Source organism: Gambusia affinis, linkage group LG02, assembly GCF_019740435.1.
Source record: "Gambusia affinis linkage group LG02, SWU_Gaff_1.0, whole genome shotgun sequence".
Lineage (NCBI taxonomy): Eukaryota > Metazoa > Chordata > Actinopteri > Cyprinodontiformes > Poeciliidae > Gambusia > Gambusia affinis.
Genome location: NC_057869.1, coordinates 32,679,925 through 32,702,435, shown reverse-complemented (window position 1 = coordinate 32,702,435; position 22,511 = coordinate 32,679,925). Strand labels below are relative to the sequence as shown.

The following is a 22,511-nucleotide window of genomic DNA, read 5'->3' as shown; positions in this document are numbered from 1 at the left end:
ATAGATATGTTTTGTGTGTGTGTGTTTTAGCCTGGTTGTGGGCTGAATGTTTACTTCAACAATGCAGCCTATCCCTACAGTCCCTTTCAACACAAGACAAAGTTTTAAAAAAGGCTGAATAGGGTAATCTTAAAAGTCTAAGATTTTGCAACCAAAACTGGGCCCATGTTCTCAAAGATTCTCAGATTTGTTTGGGAGAGCTCACATCTTAGCCTAAAAATTCTTTCTGAGCCTAAGAGTGGTTCAGCCTTCTGCTAAGAGCAATTGAGCATGGAGTGGACAGAAATTCCTAACTTAGTGAGAAGGTGTGGTTCACCCTGAAAACATGAAACAAGACTTAAAAAACAAAAAAATACGCGCCACTTGGCAGTCAATAGAAATTAACCAATCCTGGGATCCGTTCATAATAAGCTTAATTTATAATGTTCCAAAAGCACAATTCTGGTCAATATAATTTGTGTAGCAATCCAAAATGAGCATATACTCCACAATCAGCACCTGCCATTGTTCTAAAAAAAAAAAAAAAGGTCAGACTCAACTAATCGGACCACCTTTCTGCTCTGCTGCTGATAAAGAAGTCTGGGATGATGTTCTGTTTTTTTTGTTCTTTTAATTCTGCATAATACACCATCTCAATATTTATGGAAATGTAGCCACAAAGCCTGCTGCTGTTAAGCATTTTCACTTCACTGCGACAAGTCTGTTGACTTTTATCAATTTGATGTTGACTTTAAAACAATATAAAATTGTTTAACCTCTATTCTCAACCTTATCAGCCTGGTGTCAGCTTGATGTTAACACTGTTTCCACCAGGTAGTTTAATGTGCCACACCACAAAACGTGTATGCAGTCATAAAAATGTATCTTTTCCCAGGAATGGCCAGCGGACATCCGCTTCAAGTCGATGTAGAGTTTTCAGAGTATGCACAGACCTCTGCAGACTGAAGTACACCCGAGTATGTGTGGGTCTTTAGGCTCTCTAAAAGTCCTCCTAACTACTCCTAAAATTTTGTCACTTTAGGAGCTCTTGCTAGGCCTAAGTTGGTTTGTAAATAACTTTCATCTTACCAAGTTAAAATCGTAAAATTCTAGAAATTCTATGAATTTTGCTAAACTAACTAACCCCTAGTGATGTAATTTTTGGAATTCTGGAATTCTAGAATTATAAGATTCCTTATGATTCTTCTAGAATCCTAAGAATTCTTAGTGTTAGGATTCTTTTAGAATATGAATCAAATGTGTAAAAAATAATGATGGTAGGGGTGCACTGATAAATTGTCCCAGACTTCCTTAATTTTGGAAAACTGTGATTGGTGAATACTTGCATGTGACGCCAATTTTATCCACCAATATTAACTACCTCAACAAAGATTTAAAAATCACAACGCTGAACAGCCTCAGTTAGTGAACATTCTCTTGTACAAAATTCATAAAATAAAGTGTCTATCTTATTGTTTGTTCAAATATTCACTGCCAGTAGAATATTTGAACAGTTTTTTCATGGAATTGTCACATGTAGTACACATTTAAACCAGTATACCAGGTAAAAATGTGTGCTTTGGTCCTTATTCACTTGTGTCGATTATCTTTTTCTTTAGATACGTGATGGGAAACGGGTGATGGAATGTCTAAAGAAAGCCCTGAAGATTGCCAACCAGTGCATGGATTCATCATTGCAAGTCCAGCTTTTCATTGAAATCCTCAACAGATACATCTGCTTTTATGAGAGGGAAAATGATGCGGTAGGCTTTCATCTATAAACTTCCTCTTCTTTTTTTTTGCCTTTTATGAAATATTTCTTGTTGGCTCTGCTGGGAGGATATGACAGTTTGTTTGCATTTTCTCTTACTGTCCTTTTGCACTGACAACAAATTTATTTCCTGAATATTTGTGTCCTAATAGTAGTGGCGCAAAAGGTGGCTATGTAGTGTATGCAACGCATAGGGGCGCTGCACTAGAGGGGGCGCAAAAATGATGTGGGGAATTCTTTCCTAGTCAGCATTGTATGTAGTTAACAGCTGTTTGTGAAATGATCAATAACAGAGGAACAGCACTGATTAGGCGCCCCTCCCCTCCTGCCAGCCGCTCTCCCTTCTCATACAGGTAGCTTGGGCAGCGTCCCTTCGAGAACGCGCTGAGGCGCGTTTTTTTTTTTTTCTTTTAAGTTTGTAGTAATGCCTTGAAAACAAGGAGCTAAAGATGGGGCGCAGAAAAAACTCCAGGCACAAAACAGAAAACGGAAGAGGGGGAAGGATAAAGATGTTGGAGAGACGAAGAAAAGCTTTTCAAAGTGGTTGAAAGACAGTAGGTAAGTAATGTCAGAGTATCAAGAAGAGAGTTGTAAATATGCAGGTTAGCTTAAGCTAGGCTAAAATGACAGGCGGTTGTTGTTGTTCAATACGGGACACGATTTATTCCCTATTGTTATAAATGTCTGATAGACACACCGATCACACACATCTCAACAATAAGTGTAATAATAATGACCAAAACAAAACTAGGAAAATATTAAGGTCAGCTAAATTGTGGTCGCGGGACCTAAATAGGACCCCACGAACTGATGCTGTTGTCGTGGTTACCTAGAGACTGACACTACGCAGCCGCAGTGAGCTGCAATCAACCAGTGTGTTTTTAAAATGTCCACCCGATAAAACACCGTCCTTAGAGATAAAACTTCTGGCAGAAATACAGACGGTAGTGGGAAGACACGGGCTAAACAATCACAGTGAAGTTTAATAGGGGCATTAAAATAAATGTGTTGGTGACATTCAGTGGCAACCAGTGGGTTTGATATCAGACAGAATGGATCAGGAGAGGAACCGCAGAACCTAAAGAACCTAAAGAACCAGACATCAGTCTCTTCATCCCTCAGTCATTTCCTAAAACCGAAGTAATATAAAATAATAACACAAAATAATATAGATGGCAGTTTAAAGAACAAATCATACAAATAGATTGATAGTAAATAAATAAATATTGTGAAGAGAACATTAAAAACGTTTGTTAGGATTGTGTAAGAAAAATGTTGATATCTTTTATAAATAGTGTTTCGTGGTTAATATTATTTCACCATTTTATTAATGTGGGTTGCCAGTTTGGATAAAGAATGATAGACAAAATGCTAACAAAAAGTCTCAGACCTGGAGTTCATAGGAGGTTCTAGACACAGGCTCATTGGCTCACTGGTACAAGTTTATGTCCTGGGGGGGGCGCCGGTGAGATGTTCGCATCCATCTCAAAAATATGTAGTTGCGTCCCTGCCTAATTGTATTGATTTTTCTGTCATTTGTGTGGCTGTTGTCTTTAGTTTTGCAACAAAATTATTCTTCTGATAAATACAATAAAATTATTGCTTAGATATAGCTGAGTGAAAGTGATAAACTAGATAGTTGTTTTTTTCCTGTGGAACAGTCGGATTCTTAAGTCGTCCCTTAAATTTTAAAGATGAAGTATCTTTAGAAAATTTCAGAATTTTTTTTTCTTAGGTTTCTGTAATAATTTACCTTTGTTCTTTAGCGCAGAAATTTTTTATTTTTTTCATGTTTTCTCACTTCTAGACTTCTGTGGTAACTAGTCTTTGCATCTTCTCTACAAATATCTGTCTTTACTTGTCCATATTTGTCTCTTCCGTTGCATCTTGATTTTTGCATTCCCATTAATTTCAGCAGTTTGCTTTAGAACTTTGAGACGAAAGCAATGTTTGACTTTGAAACTCAATCTTGAATTAGTTGAAGGTCTCATGTTCTTCTACATGGAGACCATGTGAAAGTGGGAAATAATTACTATGGCTTTAGCACAAACTGTAAATTTGGAGTTGAAGATTAAATGGAGCTGCCTCTGAACTGCTAAAAAATCTGGTTTAAAAGTAAAAGTCCTTCTCCATAGCTGTGAAGAACTGAGGGTACATTCACACCAGCCTACGATTAGAGACTTGAATCAGACTCTAAACTAAAATAAGCGAATTTCAATCTGCCTAACCACCTTGGTCTCGGTCCAGTTGAAGCAAACTCTGAAACGGTTGGAAGGCAGTGAGAATACAACTGGACTTGAGATAGCTACTGTGCAGGGCATTCTGGTCAACAAAGATGTTGTCGGTTGTCATGTCAACGGGTCTGCATGCCGACACAGAAAGCGAGAATAAGCAGAATATAAATGGTTTAACGTTGTTTTACAACTGTTATCAGCTTATTTTCCCTTTGCTGTGACGCACTGCAGCTGCTGTAATTTTTAAACCTTTAATAAATGGCAAAAATGGACTTATTTGCCTCGTTTGTTTGAACATAATCATCAAATAGGATAACATATTTCATGTCATATATATATAAAGTATATGAGTCATGGTTTGTTACATTTTGACAAACAAAATAAATGAAATTAACAGCGACAACTATGTAATTATTCACCAATAAAAAAGAGCAATTTGCTTAAACTCTCTTGCATCTTGACAGATCTTGCATCTGTTTATAGGGGAGAAGGAAGAATACTTAATCAGTACTAAGAGTCTTCAAGGGTTTAAACACACAAAAAACAACTGGCCCAGACATTATGTCTGCTTTCCTTTTCAAGAACTTTGCAGAGGAACTTTCTCCAATTTGGCTTAATCTTTTTCAGATCTCTATAGACACTCATTTGGTTCCAGATTCATCCATCCATCCATCTTCTTCCGCTTATCCGGGGTCGGGTCGCGGGGGTAGCAGCTTCAGAAGGGAGGCCCAGACTTCCCTCTCCCCAGCCACTTCTTCCAGCTTCTCCGGAGGAATCCCAAGGCGTTCCCAGGCCAGCCGAGAGACATAGTCCCTCCAACGTGTCCTGGGTCTTCCCCGGGGCCTCCTCCCGGTGAGACATGCCCGGAACACCTCACCAGGGAGGCGTCCAGGAGGCATCCTGACCAGATGCCCGAACCACCTCAACTGACTCCTCTCGACATGAAGGAGCAGCGGCTCTACTCTGAGTCCCTCCCGGATGACTGAGCTTCTCACCCTATCTCTAAGGGAGAGCCCAGACACCTCATGGAGAAAACCCATTACGGCCGCTTATATCCGCGATCTCGTTCTTTCAGTTATGACCCAAAGCTCATGACCATAGATGAGGGTGGGAACGTAGATCGACCGGTAAATCGAGAACTTAGCTTTTTGGCTCAGCTCTCTCTTCACCACGACGGACCAGTACAGCGCCCGCTTAACGGCAGATGCTGCGCCAATCCGCCTGTCGATCTCCAGCTCCCTTCTTCCCCCATTCGTGAACAAGATCCCGAGATACTTGAACTCCTCCACTTGGGGCAGGACACCCCCCGACCCAGAGAAGGCACTCTACCCTTTTCCGGCTCAAGACCATGGCCTCGGATTTGGAGGCACTGATCGCCATCCCAGACGAAACCCACACTGCTCTTCCTGAATCCGAGGTTCAACAATCCGACGGACCCTCCTCTCCAGAACCCCCGAATAGACCTTGCCAGGGAGGCTTAAGAGTGTGACCCCCCTGTAATTGGAGCACACCCTCCCACCCTTTTTTAACAGGGGGACCACTACCCCAGTCTGCCAATCCAGGGGAACTGCCCCCGATGTCCATGCGATATTGAAGAGTTGCGTTAACCAACACAACTCTACAACATCCAGAGCCTTAAGGAACTCCGGGCGGATCTCATCCACCCCCGGGGCCCTGCCACCTAGGAATCCCACAGATTGGAGAGCCCAACCCAGAGTCCCCAGGCTCAGCTTCCACAATAGAAGGCATGTTGGTGGGATTGAGGAGGTCTTCAAAGTACTCTGCCCACCGGCCCACAACATCCCGAGTTGAGGTCAGCAGCACACCATCCCCACTGTAGACAGTGTTGGTGCTGTACTGCTTCCCCCCCTGAGACGCCGGATGGTGAACCAGAATTCTCCATGGCCTCTCCAAACTCCTCCCACACCCGAGTTTTTGCCTCAGCTACCACCTGAGCCGACATGCCGCTTCGCCCGCCAGTACCCATTAGCTGCTTCCGGAGTCCCACAGGCCAAAAAGGCCCGATAGGACTCCTTCTTCAGCCTGATGGCTTCCCTCACCGAAGGTGTCCACCAACGGGTTCGAGGGTTGCTGCCACGACAGGCACCGACAACCTTGCGGCCACAGCTCAGATGAGCTGCCTCAACAATGGAGGCACGGAACACGGTCCACTCAGACTCCATGTCCCCCACCTCCTCCGAGACGTGTTCGAAATTCTGCCGGAGATGGGAGTTAAAGCTCCGTCTCACAGGGGATTCCGCCAGATGTTCCCAGCAGACCCTCACAACACGTTTGGGCCTGCCAGGTCTGACCGGCATCCTCCCCAATCAGCGGAGCCAACTCACCACCAGGTAGTGGTCAGTGGACAGCTCCGCATCTCGCTTCACCCGAGTGTCCAAGACATACGGCCGCAGATCCGATGAAACGATGACAAAGTCGATCGAACTGCGGCCTAGGGTGTCCTGGTGCCAAGTGCACATATGGACACCCTTATGTTTGAACATGGTGTTCGTTATGGACAATCCATGACGAGCACAGAAGTCCAACAACAGAACGCCACTCGAGTTCAGATCAGGGTGGCCGTTCCTCCCAACTACGCCCCTCCAGGCCTCACTGTCATTGCCCACGTGAGCGTTGAAGTCCCCCAGCAGAACAAGGGAGTCCCCAGGAGGAGCACTCTACAGTACCCCCTCTAGGGACTCCAAAAAGGGTGGGCAATCTGAGCTGTCGTTCGGCCCGTAAGCACAAACGACAGTCAGGACCCGTCCCCCCACCTGTAGGCGGAGGGAGGCTACCCTCTCGTTCACGGGAGTAAACTCCAACGTACAGGCGCCGAGATGGGGAGCAACAAGTATGCCCACTCCTGCCCGACGCCTCTCACCTTGGGCAACTCCAGAGTGGAAGTATGTCCAGCCCCTCTCAAGGAGACTGGTTCCAGAACCAGAGCCATGCGTCGAGGTGAGACCGACTATTTCTAGCTGGAACCTCTCGACCTCACATACTAGCTCCGGCTCCTTCCCCACCAGAGAGGTGACATTCCACGTCCCAAGAGCTACCTTCTGCAACCAAGGATCGGACCGCCAGGGCCCCCTCCGTCGGCCGCCACCCATAACACAAAGCACCTGGCCCCTTTGGCCCCTTTCATGGGTGGTGGGTCCATGTTTCCTCTTCAGGCTGAGCCCGGCCAGGCTCCATGGGTAAAAGCCCGGCCACCCAATGCTCGCCGTCGTGCCCCCCCTCCAGGCCTGGCTTCAGAGTGGGGCCCTGGTGACCCGCGTCCCGGCGAGGGAACACATAGTCCAAAGGTTTTATTCGTCATTGGGGTCTTTGGGCTGTACTTTGTCTGGCCCCTCACCTAGGACCTGTCTGCCTTGGGTGACCCTACCAGGGGCATGAAGCCCCGGACAGCAGAGCTCCTAGGATCATTGGGGCACTCATACCCCTCCACCATGATAAGGTGACAGCCCAAGGAGAGGTTGGTTCCAGATATTTGGAAGAAATCAATTGTCATTCCATTTCTAAACAATGCATGTCCTTAGACTGATAACGATTAGCGCCCAGTAGCGCATGCTTCTATTGTAATTAAATCATTTGAGAAACTCATGTTGGAGCTACTACAAGTGGAAGTGCAGCCATTTCTGGATCCTATTCAATTTGCTTACGTCAGCAGACGTAGAACCGGTGATGCTATTTTGACACTAATGCACCTCGTACTAAAGCATCTGGAGATCTCTGCAGCATATACCAGACTTCTTTTTGTCAATTTTAGTTCAGCTTTTAATTTTATAACAACTAAGAGAGACTACAATTAATATTGATAATCACAGCAGGTAGATTAAGAAAATGTGGTCCAGTCAGCTGTTGAAGAGACGTTTGTAGAAATATTTGAACCTCTGGCCTTGTTTTTTCCTGCTGCTTATGAAACTGACAGAAGAGGTGAGGGTTGAGAGGGGGAGTAATGGAGGCGTAACCGTCAGTGACATCAACCATTGTGATTCGTTGATGTTAATAGTCTTAGTTTACAAGTAATTTGAGTGAATCAATATTTAAGGTTAAAACCTTAACCTTCCAACAAGAAAGATCAGTTTTCTCGCACACCATGGTGTTATAGGCGGAATACTTTACTGCAGTCCTGTGTGTGTGTGTGTGTGTGTGTGTGTGCTTTTGTAATGCCTGGTGGAGATCATTTTGCCTAACATAGGAGTTTTTGGGTCAGGGGTTACATTTAGGACCAAGGTGTGAATTGAGTTTTGGTTCAGGTTAGGTATGTAAGGGTTAGGGTTAGGATAATGTAAGGCTTAGGGTGTAGAAATGAATGGAAGTCAATGGAAAGTCCCCACAAAGATCACCACACAAACTTGTGTGTGTTTGTTGGCTTCCAGCATTGATTGTCTATGCCAAACTGAAATTGTAAAAGCAGCATCATAAATAGTCTGTGCGTTTTCATTGTCCAATGCTTCAGCTGCACGGCTTCTGGATGTGGTCTGTTGTCATTCAGTTTTCTCTGTTAGCTGAATAGGTGAACAGAACAGCTTGAGGAACTTCACACTATTGACGGTTGATATTTTGTTGCAGCCAGTCAGGTTTGGGTTTCAGTTTTCTGAACTCCAGCATGCTTCTACTGAACAGCTTAAATCATGTGAACCTGGGAACAATTCAAACCTCCTCTGTTCAATGAAATATTAATGTTGTTCCTCTCCATCCAGGTGACTCTCCAGGTACTAAATCAGTTGATCCAAAAGATCAGGGAAGATCTTCCTAACCTGGAAGCAAGTGAAGAAACAGAGCAGATCAACAAACATTTCAACAACACGCTGGAGCATCTCCGTCTGCAGAGAGAGTCTCCCGAGTCCGAGGGACCTGCATACGAGGGACTGGTCCTTTGAAACCAGTAAAGTTTGCCCTCTGTTACATTTCAGGGAGCCATGTAAATGTATCACTATCATATTGTGACATGCATCTGCACGCCCACTTACTGAGAAACATCAGGTAGGCCAGAAATAAACAGAAATGTAGAGAACTAAATCACTCAGTCTTTCATGTTATTGTATTTTCCTTTGTTTTATTTACTTGTTACTTTCTCAAATATATATTTTTGTGCAGCTGGTTAGATCAGTTAATAAGCATGTCATTACTGCTAAAATTGTCAGTCCTCCTAGCTGGACACAGGCCGTATACGTTTAATGCCTGTTGCTGTGAGAAATTAATTATCTACAGAATTGAACTGTGATCTTCGAAAATGTACAATTTCACAGCTTTTTTGGTTATTCAGAACGTGTCTGTAGCACAAAATCTTCTTCCAAACTACAACACATCAAATGATTTTGCTCCAAGGAAAGGATTCCAATTTACAAGTTTTCAATTAAAATGTAACCAAACATTTGAACAATGAGCTAATAAATAAACACTGCATGATTATTGTTTGTAATAAATAAACTAATTAAATGTAGAAAATGTCCTGGATCTTGTGTTCTTCTGTACTTGTGCTTTTTCTTTTTTAGCTAACCAGTAGTGACCTGTTCTAGGTTGCCTCAAACTAAAGTCCTGGCAGTCAGTCAAATCTCTTTAACTTGAGCTGTGTAGTTCATGAATTAAGAGCAGTTACATTTTTCCAAGAACTGTGAGCTTCTGAACATGCTCAATTTTGTTGTTTATTTTTAGGCAAGGCTGATTATGTTAGCATTAGAATGTGTTTAAAAACATTGATTGATTGATGCATGGTTAGAATGGAAGTCATTGGGACCAAAATGGTACTGAAGGTAAAGAGTAAACACAAACTGCATATAACTTGTTCTACATACCTTACAATGAAAAGGTATGTAGAAAGGATAAAGACATTTTAAATTGAAACCAAATCCTTGCTAAGTTTTATGGAATTGACCTTCACACCGACATGGATATTGAGAATTAAAAAAAACAACAAATAAGCAGGATGTCCCACTTTGGGTCACCAAGGTATCTTGAACTTTAAACTGCTTATAAAACATTGAACTAATTTATATTAACACTGATGGTAATGTTGGCTAGCTAAAGTATCAATCTTTTGTAGTTGTTTGATTCGAATTTTGTGATTAATTTACCTTTAACTACAGATGGAAAAAAAATATTTTGAAAAGAAAAACTAAAGGGGCACTAGGGGCATCAAGGATAAAAGGGGCAGGGGCTCTAGCCCCTTTACCCCTCCCCTCCCCTCCCCACACAGTTGCCTGAAGCCATTTATAAGCTGCCTGTCATGTAAAGCAAAAACATGAAGCAATACAGCAGCTTAATAAAAGCCAGTTATAAAATAAATAAAGCTTACCATAATCTGCAATGAAATGAAACACATGAAACAAATCTTCTACAGGTAGGACGTATTTATAAGAAATCTGCTGAGTAAGCCGTATGTGACGTGCACATTACCACAAGGTAGGACGGATTAACAGAAACAGAACAACACCTGTTGGAACCGACTTTGGGCTTCCTTGTACTAGAGCTTGAAGAAGAAGCGGGAGAGAAATCTAAGGTAGAAATCTAAGCATTTTGAAACCACTGATATTGAAAGACCTACATTTTTGTTAGAAATACTTTATTAGATGTTTATTAGAGAAATCAAGTACATAAGTTGTACATTTACAAAATAAAAATGCTTTCTGTCCATAAAGGCGCATTCACAAAGCAGGCGGCTTGACGGAAGGATGACTGCAGCTGGACCGGTACTGGTACCGGTACTGGTACCGGTACTGGTACCGGTACCGCACGGCTCCTTCTTTAAGTTTTGGTCAGAGCTTCAGGATGATCAGTCTGGATTAATGTATAGCAGCAGATCAATATGATCTCTGTACACACACTCCCTCTGAATCCTTCCATTGGCGATGTTCTCTATCAGAGCCAAAGCGCTCCACAATTACACGGTTCACCTTTGTGCAGCTACTTATATTCATGTGATTGAATACACACCTTAATCACTTTAAAAATAATCAAACCTGACCCTGTTTGGAGTTAATCTGCTGATCCAACCCCGTTTTCTTTTTTAGTCAGAATGAAATTACCCCATAGATCCTTTTCATGCGCTTTGGCGCACAGACCAAGGCATTTTGCCTCATAAAGTTACATCTTTATGAGACAAAAACTGAGGAAAAGTACTATTTACACTGGAGCCAGGTTTTCACATCCTTTTAATTTAATTCCTTTCATTTGTGTGCGCGTTAGGTTTTTGTCTGAGGATAAATGGGGTTCAGTTTAATCGTTTACATTTAAACAATAAAATATTAAAATCATGAAAAAAGACATTGGGTTTGATGCTTCTTGGTCTAAATAACTGAATGTAGTCAGATTTCACTGTATTTATATGAGTTTTGATGCTTTGAAGTTTGATGTTCACAGAAAAAAATGGCTTTGCTGCCGCACATTTTATGCAAACTTTGACGCAAAGTACACTCAACAAAAATATTAACACAACACTTTTGTTTTTGCTCCCATTTTCCATGAGATGGACTCAAAGATCTAAAATTCATTCCAGATAAACAATATTACCATTTCTTTCAAATGTTGTCCACAAATCTGTCTAAATGTTTGATAGTGAGCACTTCTGTTTTGCTGAGATAATCCATCCCATTGTTGTGCCATACATCCATGAACATCACCTCATGTTTCAGCAAGATAATGCACGGCCCCATGTTCAAGGATCTGTACACAATTCTTGGAAGCTGAAAATGTCCCAGTTCTTGCATGGCCAGCATACTCACCGGACATGTAACCCACTGAGCATGTTTGGGATGTGCTTGACCGGCGTATAATATCCAGGAACTTTGCACAGCCATTGAAGAGGAGTGGACCAACATTCCACAGGCCACAATTGACAATCTGATAAACTATATGTGAAGAAGATGTGTTGCACTACATGAGGCAAATGGAGGTCACACCAGCTACTGACTGGTTCTGAGTCCCCAGACCCCAAATAAAGCAAAAAAAAAAAAAAAGAGCACATTTCAGAGTGGCCTTTTATTGTGGGCAGTATAAGGTACAGCTGTACACTAATCATGATGTCAGATCAGCATCTTGGTGTGGCACACCTATGAGGTGGGATGGATTATCTCAGCAAAACAGAAGTGCTAACTATCAAACATTTAGACAGATTTGTGGACAACATTTGAAAGAAATGTGTGTGTGTGTGTGTGATGCTGAGAAGCAGTAAATCTGGTTGTTTGAAGCTGGAACCAAGTCAAGATTTTGAGTTTTAAGCTTTTTTACTGTTAGTGACCAAAAACGCTTTATCTCAGCGTACTCAGCAAGTATAGATTTCAGTAAGATGGAGGCTAAATCAGTCTTAACTCTATTATCCATAGAATATGACAGAAATGTAGGACTACAATTAATATGCATATGCTTTAAAAATGTTTTAAGGTTGGATATAATCCATAGTCAGATTTTCTTTAAAACGCAGGAACCTCTGGAGCAGAGTTTCTGTGATTTTTCACTATCTGCTCTGCTCTCTATATTTAGAGTACAGATGTTATTTACCTATTTTAATTTCTTCTAAATAGTCAGTTGTTTTTTTATGTACACATGCAAAATGCTATTTCTGTATATTTTTAATAACTCACTCAGCTGCACATTTCTTTTGATGTATGTATGCTATTTATGTTTTTCTTCTATCCATCCTAACAAAATGCCAGAATCACCTCAGCTGATACCTGATACTAATGTGGAGGAGCAGCAGCTCTACTCTGATTCCCTCCCAGATGACAGAGCTGACTTTGGCACCCGACACTTTTGGCCCGGTCGAGCCCCGTGGATATAAGCCCAGCCACCATCTAAAGCAGAGCTCCACTGACCCCCTCTAGTTCCGCCCCTGAATAAAGACACACCTCAAACCAGTAGGTGGCGGTAATAGTGCTTTTAGGACTGTTTGCCAACCCCCCACTTACTTACCGCCGAAGAAGACAATAAAAACACGAAGAAGAAATCTTTGTTCTGGCGGCAGTGTGTGACACGTTTTGATTAGTTTGGTGAAGAAAACTCGTTCCGCCTAAAGCCTGGTTCTGTTGTCGACATGGTGAAGTTATCTGCGGAGCTCATAGAGCAGGCTGCTCAATACACCAACCCGGTGAGAGACCGAGAGTTGGACCTACGAGGTAAGTCTGAGCGCCTCCCACACAGCGGCATCAGGCCTCGTTGCTTTTGACTTCATTCAGTCGGAGAACACCAGGATAGGAAATAGCTGTGTTTGCGGACTGCAGAACCAGGCTTTGCAAGGTGTCCAGAAGAAGCTGCTTCACTTGCTTCCTTTCTAATTATGCTGGCTGACCCGGAGAAGCTAGGCTGCTAACTGCTAGCATGATAGGAAGTCAGAGTCAAACTACAAGCAGGAGACTTTCTGGCGTTTTCAAAACGGCTCTGAATGCTAGTTGAAAAAAGCAGCTGAGGACACGGTGTGTTTGCATAGAAACTATTCAAATACTTTAACTTGAACCTTTCCTGTGTTTTACCCTAAAGGTTATAAGATCCCGGTTTTGGAGAACCTGGGAGCGACTCTGGATCAGTTTGATACCATTGATTTCTCTGATAATGAAGTGAGGAAACTGGACGGCTTCCCTTTGCTCAAAAGACTTAAAACGTTGCTGATGAACAACAACAGAATCTGGTAAGATGTCATATTGAAGTGATCAGATGCTGATTGGAAGAAACTGGATCCTGCCTGGTCAGTGTTAGACCCGACAGGTGGTGCCAGTGATCCGAGGCTGTGGTCAGGGTTGCCAGCCACAACACAATGAAAATCCCGACCAAGAAAAAGGCAAAATCTCATATGACTAGAAGGGTTTTATTTATTGTTGTGTTTTAATTCTGGATATTTAAAACGTCTTCCAGTTCCAGTGATAAATGTTCTTTACAAAGTTAAAGTTTCCTGTTTTTTGACAGGATGCATTATTATGTCATCATCTATGAATTACTTGAAAATAGTCTCAAAACAACAATATTATTGTCATCATAATGATCACTGAGACAACTTGTTGTTATTGTGACAAGCCTCCATCATGTGAGGTGTTAATGTGGCTGTTGTCTCTCATGCTGCTGCTGTTCCTCCAGTCGGATCGGGGAGAACCTGGAGCAGTCCCTGCCAGATCTCAGAGAGCTGGTGCTCACCAACAACAACATCCAGGAGCTGGTGAGTAACGTTACCATGGCGCCCCAGTTTCTGCTGTTTGGAATACATGAAGGGTATAAAATCAGAGTAAACACAAGACACTGTTGAATAAAAATTGTGACCAGAACTTGGGCTGGACCAATTACAGTTTTCTAGCCGATCACAGATTATGAACTTTAAAAGGTCTAACCTGCTGGTTCCATTTCTGGCCGATACCAACTGTTTTGTTTTTGTTTTGTTTTTTGACTCAACTATTTCTAAATACAACAATAAAGTTTCTGAGTTAGCAACAGTGGGTTCACTATTGTTAACTGCAAACATGCAGACATGACCTGGTGGGTCGGGCTGTCAGTCAAACCTCTTACAGCAGAACAATAGAGGACAGTGGCTGATTTTTAGACCTTTGCTGAGAAAGATAAAATCAGTGGATAAGATCAGCTTCACACGTGTCAGCTGATCACCGATCTCCCAAAATTAGGAAAGGACATCTGGGTTGATTTACTGGTGCACCAGAACAGACAGATGAGACCTCAGTGGATCAGCAGCTCATCAGGCTGAATTGGAAGATCAAGAGTCGTTGCTGTTTGGGTCATTTGCAGCGTAGGGAGTTCAGCTGGGAGGGAGCAGAGGTCAGACCCACAGATACTTGGATCCAAGGATCACTTTGGATTCTCTACTCAGGAAAGTAGAACACCCTGAAACAGTGCAGTATTTTCCTATCTGTCATTCCAGAAAATTAAACTCATATTATATAGATTCATAACATAAAAAATGAAATATTTCAAGCCTTTTATTAGTTCCAGAACTGAACTGCTGCTCAGTGGTCCAGGACAGCAGCTGATTTTAACCAAGCCCTCCAGGTCCAATCAGTTACTGAACCTTCAGGTCTGATCTTCTGAGTTGTTACGTTCCTGAAAGAGCATTCAGGAACATCACAGTTTGAGCTCATCAATACATTGTTGTTGTCGGATTGTTCTGGTTTCTTTTCTTCCAGCATTATGGAAGCATTAAGTTAAAAAGTCAATGCTTATTTTGTCTCCATCCTGCCTTAAAGGCCACATTCAGGCAGCTATAAGGAAAAGCTGCTCAGACTCAGATCTGTTCAGGTAGCTGTATGAGATTGAAGTCAGAGCGGCTTTCATCCTTCTCCTCACTGGTTAGAAGTACAGCCTGTTGAAAGTCTGATCTGATGCTGCTCACATCTGGGCAATTTGGGGTCTAATTTAAGTAAAGTTAAAACCTGTCAATATTCATCTCTATCAGAACTTAGTTCTCCTTCTGCTCTCCTTTGGTCTCAGGGAGACTTGGATCCCCTGGCCTCGGTGAAGACGTTAACCCTCCTCAGGTAAAGCTCTCACACACATGTTCAGCTCTAAAGGGGCTGAGTGTTGGACCCCTCTTGGTCATCGCCTCCAGACATGCAGCCCTGTCCTCTCTGCTTGCAGCTTGTTGAAGAATCCTGTGACAAACAAGAAGCACTACAGGCTTTACGTCATCAACAAAATCCCACAGATCCGTGTGCTCGATTTTCAGAAAGTGAAGCTCAAGGTAAGGTCTGGCAAACCCAAAATACTGATGTATGTTAATAAAGATGAACATGTTCCCCTGTCTGTGTTGTTCCAGGAACGACAGGAGGCAGAGAAAATGTTCCGAGGCAAACGAGGCGTTCAGCTCGCCAAGGACATGGGCAGGCGAACAAAAACGTGAGTCTGATTCGACAGCAACGTCTCAGGATCCCTGATGAACTGCTTCCTTTCAGCAAACCTGAACTGCCATTATACATTTAAATGCGTGTAGTGAAGAGGACAGCAGTTGTTTCTGTTCCAGTCTCACAGACGAGGAGAAAGTTGTCTAAATGAGCCATGTCCCTTCCAGGTTTACTCCTGGGGTTGTTCAGCCAGAGAAGAGGAGGACGGGGCCGTCTCAAGCTGATGTGGAGGCCATCAAGGTCAGTTTGTCAAGTGCGATCTCTGACCCCTTCCAGTCACACAAAGATAGATGTTTTTCTCACTTTCATCCTTTTATAAAAGGACTGATGAGGACTACATCATCCATCAGTAATGACTATCTAGACTAATAGTCTAGAGCGGCGGTTTTCAAAGTGTGAGGCGCGCCTCCCCTGGGGGGCGCCAGAGCACTTTAGGGGAGGCGCGGTGCCAGGGAAAAAGTAAACCGGAAAAGCTATCTGATGTTAGAGAAACGTCTTTTACGCACACGATCAACTCTGTGGATTTAGGAAAAAGTTGGTACTGTGGGGTGCGCGTGTGGAGCGGGGATCAGTGGAAATGTTTCCCACCTTAGAGGATGTTTTGGCCAGTGATGTCAGTAACGTTACTGACGTCGGACCACTTTTTCCTTAACGAGTAATCTAACGCGTTGCTATTTCAAATCCAGTAGTCAGACTACAGTTACTTATCAAAATCATTTTTGCGTTACTGCGTTACTATCTTCTTTTGTTATTTAATCGTATTTCCTCTACTCGTCTTGTCGAGTGACCGACGTCTCTATGCGACAGAAATGTAAACAATGGAGGGAGATGCGCATTTTGTTGGTGGAAAAACTGGAACTATTTTGAGTTTCTGTCGCCAAGTCCGATTATTATAAGCGGCTTTGGGCTTCATTTTTTAAAAGTCGCTTGCAGATTTAATGAGTGGCGGGTTGCGCCTTTTTGGGCTCGTTTTTGAACGTGAAGTTTCTCATTTGGGCTTGGAAATAATCAGAGACTCATAATAAATCCCAGAATTTGTCCGTCATTAAGGTAGTTTTAGTCAGTCTCTCCCTGTCCATCATTTCCCCGATGATCCGTCCCGCTGTGTCTTTGTTAATGTCAAGTTAGTATATTACCTCTGAATGACGTCGAGCTTCGCGTTGCGCTCCAGAAAACTGCAAACAACGAGACCAATATGAACAGCGCAATAAACGTGAAAACAGCCACGAATGAACGTGTCCGTAGTTGGCAATGATTATAATGGCAAGTTAGCATCGTTATAATTATTAATATTACGGTAAGTGTCACAGCCATCTGAGCTGTGGAGCTGCAGGAGGAGATCTGTGCGCTGCGACATCAAACTCAGGGGCGTAACGCAGAATCTGGAGGCTGGGGGGAGGGGGGCTTTAAAATCCTTCTTACAGTTTTCCAGACAACAGTGGACCACACAAATTACTCATGTTTTTTATTTTTTGTACTGTTTTTTGTACAATCTCCTCTTCAGTTCAACCTTATCAGTGGAGACACATTGTTGATGTTACCATTATAAAATAACTTACAATTAAGTTTTGGCAAAGATCAATGTGATTTTCACAGGAGGTGGAGCGTTGTTGTTAGCAGCTGCTGAAAGTAACTAAAAAGTTACTTTTAGTGTAACTTAGTTACTTTCCAAGTCAAGTAATCACTAATATAACTAAGTTACTTTTTCAAGGAGTAATCAGTAGTCCGATTAAAGTTACTTTTTCAAAGTAACTATGCCATCACTGGTTTTGGCCAGAGTGGGGCTGAAGGTGGAGTTTTTACAACTCCACCCCTGTCCGCCCCCCTCCATGCTCCTTGGAGGGGGGCTCACCCTTTCATACTTTGAAAACCCCTGGTCTAGAGAATGACAGTGGGTCATTATCTATCTGCAGTAGGCTCCATTTGGAGCGCTGCAGACATATCTGTAATCAGGGTCATAGTTTGTGTTTGCTTTTTTTAAAAATATACTCCAACTGTACAACCAGCATGAGGTCCTGATTCATTTGAGAAGAACACATGAATCAGTTCTTTAGCTTCCTTTTAATGTGTTGTTAATAATCTGCATCGACTCCAGCCCAGATTGTAATAACATTTCAATAGTAGTTTTATCTGATCCCAGTGCAGCATCAGACACAGTTTACCATGACATTTAATGTCCTTATTGGAAAATTTCTGGCATGGTGCTCAGTTACCTTTCAACATAAATGAAATTATCTGGAGTTTCCCAAGGATCCGTCCTCATCCTCTCCTCTTCAACATGTACAAGCTTCATTGAAATTCTATGCAACAATAAGACAGAGTATCACATGTATGTTGATGACACACAATTGTACTTTAGGCTTTCACCAGCACATTAAAGTCTGGTGTAAATACTCACTAAATAAAGTGGAAAAAATTTCTTCAGCTAAAAAAAGATTCATCTGAAGCTTTAGTTTTTGAACCATCGACCAAAAACCAGCCCCCTCCTTCTGTCTGTTGGTTTAAAAAGCTTTGACAAAACCAGGAGTCTGGGGATGTCAGGGATCCAGATCTGAATCTCGACAGTTGCATCCAATTTCTGAAAAAGACAGAAATTAGATGTATGATCACCTAAAAAATATTTCCAAAATTAGATGACTCATGTTCCAACAGGACTCTGAAAAATGAGTTCATACTTTTGGTTTTAGCAGACTCAATAATTGCAGCACAGAAGGATCAGCATTTAGTCCAGTTCTGAGGTCTTCACACTGCCTGCCTAATGCTCACAGAATATAGTTTTAAAATCTGTTAACAAACCACTTAGCAGTAAAAGCCCAGACTATATTCCTGATCTTCATCTGCTGTAAACCATGGAGACTTTAATATCATTTGAATTAAACTTACTCTGCATTCCAAGAGTCAAACCAAAACATGCTGATCAGTGCCCTGGATCCACTTGCAAGTACTGCAATACTGACTCATCCAACTGACTGCCAGGTCCTGGATGGTGCTGAGGTTGTGTAAATGTGTGTTTCAGAATGCCATCTCCAACGCTACGTCGCTGGCAGAGGTAGAGAGGTTGAAAGGCATGCTGCAGGCCGGACAGATCCCAGGACGAGATCTCAGACAAGGTGGGTTCCAACCTGCTGCTGCTGTCCTGTGTGCTTCTACTAACAGACCCGCTCAGGTGGATGTGTGGAGGTTCTGAAGAGGCAGGATTGTTCCCTCTCAGAACTACTTCAGCACTGTTTCAGAACCACCAAACCAGTGACTGAAAAGTCAATTTGAGCAAATAATCTGCTTCCAAAGACAACAAACCAAATTTTAGTAGTTTTGGTCTCCAGGACTCTTTCCCTCAGACAACATGGAATTATTTTTTCTTTTCAATATGAGATTTTGTTGCTTAACACTGAAGTCTTAGAAGGAGTTAACACTCTGAAGAGTAAACCTGCTAGGAAAGGTTTTCTTCTGTGTTTTTTTGTGTTTTTTTTTTTTTTACATTAAGGTTTCCATTTACTGCCAAATTATTCCAAATATGATAGAATATAAAGAACCCAGCTGTTTACACAACCCATCCATGATAGAATGTGGAGCTGCTTTCTGTTGTCACTGGACTGAAGACCTGAAGTTTCACATTTCTCCATCACAATGAACCCAACGAGGTCTCAACATCACAGCAGCTTGATGTTAGTCTTCTATGTGATGATGAGTCAGAAACTCATGTCTCTTCATTTGTTGAATCAGATCCCAGTGGGATGGAGGAGGAAGAAGAGGAAGACTATAATGGTGCAGAGGCGCATATGGAGGAAGGTTATGGAGACGGCATAAACAACGGTGACCAAGCAGAGGGTGAAGACATGGAGGAGGAGCCGCATGAAAACGGCTCCTGAACCTGCGAGATATTTTTTTTCTTCCTCAGATTTCTGGTGTCGCACTGCAGTGTGCTGTTTTTATTTTGTATATTGACTCATTAAAGAGATTTCTTGCACTCTCTGAGATCACAGTCTTTTGTCAAATAAAATCTCACTTTGTTGTTTTTTTTTTTTTGTTTTTTTTCTGCAACCTTTGCTACATTCTGTTGAACCTTTCAGCCACATTTCTGCAACATCAGAACTTTTCAGGTAGTTGAGGTCCAGCCTCCTGTCAGGACGGTTCAGAAGCTGAAGCAGAGCAGCTTAGTGGTTTGGCTACCAGGCAGAGACCCAGTTGGTTCAGACAGTGGAGGAATAAATCACAGGGCTTGGGTTTTTAGATATTTTGTTTATTCTTTTTTTCTAAAATAGAAGAGTGTGAAAGTAATCAAACCCCATGAACTTTTTCTCTTTACCACCACAAGCTGTCCTTGATTTGTACACAACTGATCAGTACGAAATGGCATCATTTTGAATCAGGAGTAAAGTACTTTCTTTTGTTTGTGCCTATTTATATATTTTTGTATTTAATTTATTTGACTGCGATAGTGCACATTAATCAACTTTGTCACAATTTTTGGTAGTGTAAATATGCAGGAATTAGAACAATGTAATACAAGTAAACACAAAACAAAACACCTCACTAAACAATTCACACGACAGAACACTATTATAAAGTTCAAAAACATCAAAAGATTGACACGTGAAAATAACCAGCAGACAGAAACATGATAAAACAGGAAACAAACCCTCCACTCTGAGCAGAGGGATTCACTGGTTAGCTGCCAACCAATGCTTGAGTTTCTGTAGCTTTCATTTCCTCTGATGCTGCTAGGCTGTTCCCTAAAGGCTCTGATAGACGCCACCTTCTGGCTTCAGAATGGTTTAGCACCCATTTCTATTCCTCAGTCTACTTCAGAACCACGTGTTTGTACTCCAAGTACTATGAGAGTTACTTGTTTACTGGCTTTATGCATTCTTTTGATCAAAATGGTTGAAACTCAATCGGGTTAGAGAAAGAGAGTCTGAAAACAGAAATCTTCAAGTCCTACTGGAGATGCTCAACTGGATTTAGATCTGGACTTTGACTGGACCATCAAAATACATGATCTTCTGTAATCTAACCCATTTTGAGGCTGAATGTACAGAGCTGTGGTCCTGCTGGAGGGTGAGCCTTCATCCCAGTCTCATCTTGTGCTTCTTCTAGTCATCCATCACTGCTGAAGGAAAGCCTCTCTGCATCACCATGCTGCCACCACCATGATAGTGGGGATGTTCAGTGTGATCAGTGATATGTAGAGTGTTTTCAGCCAAAAAGTTTCACTTTGGCCCACATTGCTTGTTTGAGCAAAAAATACACAATTAAATATGTTATTATTATCAAAATTGGTCAAAATGACAGACAACAAAAGAGTCTAGTTCAATCCCTTGTTCCATCCACAGTAACATGTCCTGATGACAGTCATTTGTAGCAACTCTGCTAATCCACATCATTTGCTTTTGCTGTTCCTATTTAAATCTCCATCTGATCAGAACTCCTTTTTCTGGATATTTGAAAATCGTAAGCAGTGAAACAGAATGGTTGTCAGAATTGGATGTTGTTTCCAAAATGTGAGATCACATTAAAATACTAACCAAACTATCAAAGTGTCTCCAAGTTTCTTTTAGTAGAGGGAATGTTGTTCAAATGTCAACCGTCCAAAGTATGAGACTTTTGTGCAGGTATCTGTTTAAGAGTCTGATTCTCTCAGCTTGGTTTGAGGAGGTTCTTGACATCAAGCTGAATCCCATCAGTCAAGCTTTTCCCTCGGACACCTGCTGCGTCTTTACTCAGTGGCTCCAGCCACATCCTGCTCTCAGTTGATCTCCTAACCCTTGATATTTGCCCAAGACTTTAGAGATAAATCTCTCAAAGAAACAGCAGGGCTCTGCTAAGAAACCAAACACAACATGGCACTGAACAGAACACAGTACCTTTGGGCAAGGCGGTACCACACAGCAAACATTCCCAAGTCAGATCTTTCATAAACTAAAGGGTGGAGAAAAAAGGGATCCATGAAATCCCTGTTAAACAAGGATGTTTACAATTTGGATTTAATCCAGTCTGATATGTTAGGAAAGGTTTTGTAATCTACGTCTCTTAGAAAGAAATAGAAAGAGAAAAAGTCCTTAATAAAGTGTCTATATTATTAATATTTATTGAAATGAGGAGAATCAGAGGCTCTAAAACAGTCCAGAGCCATCTCCTAACTGCTCGTCTCAAAGATCAGTTAATGTTGGAGATTTTCCCTCAGCAGAAGAATGACTCTGCTGTGTGGAGACGGTAAGTTATGAGGTACAGCTGTAAAACATTAAAGTTGATGCTTCATTTATATCCTTTATATGAAACCCCGAGGAGAGAAAATGATGTGACCTGACAGCTTAACTCATGATATAATTTATTCAAGACTGATGATGCAGATAGGACTACAGAACCTTTCTAATGGATTGAAACGGCCGCAGACACATTGAAAGCATCTAATGTACTTTATAAAATCAGCTACAAAGCATATTAAAAAAAGATTTACTCTTAAATGAGAACTTCTAGGGCTAAGTCCAACTCCACCATGCAGACTGTTGCATTAAAAGAGAGAAGTCAAAATGTTAGAAACAGTAAAAGTCAAATATCACATATTGATACATGTAATCCCTACAAGTTAACAGGGCTAGGTGGTTAAATGTACACCACAGGATGAACATCCTGCACTGAGGGAGCTGAGTCACTCGCTGACGCAGGTTCCCATAGGCCAAAATGAGTTCAGTT

At 42.0% G+C, this 22,511-nt stretch overlaps 2 protein-coding genes across 2 annotated transcripts in view; both read left to right on the top strand.

Moving 5' to 3' along the window:
- The window catches only part of vps35 (VPS35 retromer complex component), a 47,172-nt gene extending 37,724 nt beyond the window's left edge, over positions 1-9,448 (top strand). Inside the window, exons 16-17 of the mRNA XM_044144157.1 lie at positions 1,599-1,742; positions 8,691-9,448. Of these exons, the coding sequence (XP_044000092.1) occupies positions 1,599-1,742; positions 8,691-8,870 (324 nt within the window). The 3' untranslated portion in view covers positions 8,871-9,448. The remainder of the gene's footprint in view (positions 1-1,598; positions 1,743-8,690) is intronic.
- A 3,362-nt stretch (positions 9,449-12,810) lies between these two features.
- Positions 12,811-19,790, top strand: snrpa1 (small nuclear ribonucleoprotein polypeptide A'). The gene is made up of 9 exons (XM_044144143.1): positions 12,811-13,100; positions 13,462-13,609; positions 14,053-14,131; positions 15,409-15,455; positions 15,556-15,658; positions 15,734-15,813; positions 15,986-16,058; positions 18,835-18,928; positions 19,542-19,790. The coding sequence occupies exons 1-9, from the start codon at positions 13,019-13,021 to the stop codon at positions 19,685-19,687; spliced, it is 852 nt and encodes a 283-aa protein (XP_044000078.1). The 5' UTR covers positions 12,811-13,018; the 3' UTR covers positions 19,688-19,790.
- The last annotated feature ends 2,721 nt before the right edge of the window (positions 19,791-22,511 follow it).

Coding starts and splice junctions, on each gene's coding strand:
- snrpa1 (XM_044144143.1), top strand. CDS start 13,019: ATGGTGAAGTTATCTGCGGAGCTCATAGAGCAGGCTGCTCAATACACC. Junction 15,456..15,555: donor AAGACGTTAACCCTCCTCAG/GTAAAGCTCTCA, acceptor CTCTGCTTGCAG/CTTGTTGAAGAATCCTGTGA. Junction 18,929..19,541: donor AGGACGAGATCTCAGACAAG/GTGGGTTCCAAC, acceptor TTGTTGAATCAG/ATCCCAGTGGGATGGAGGAG.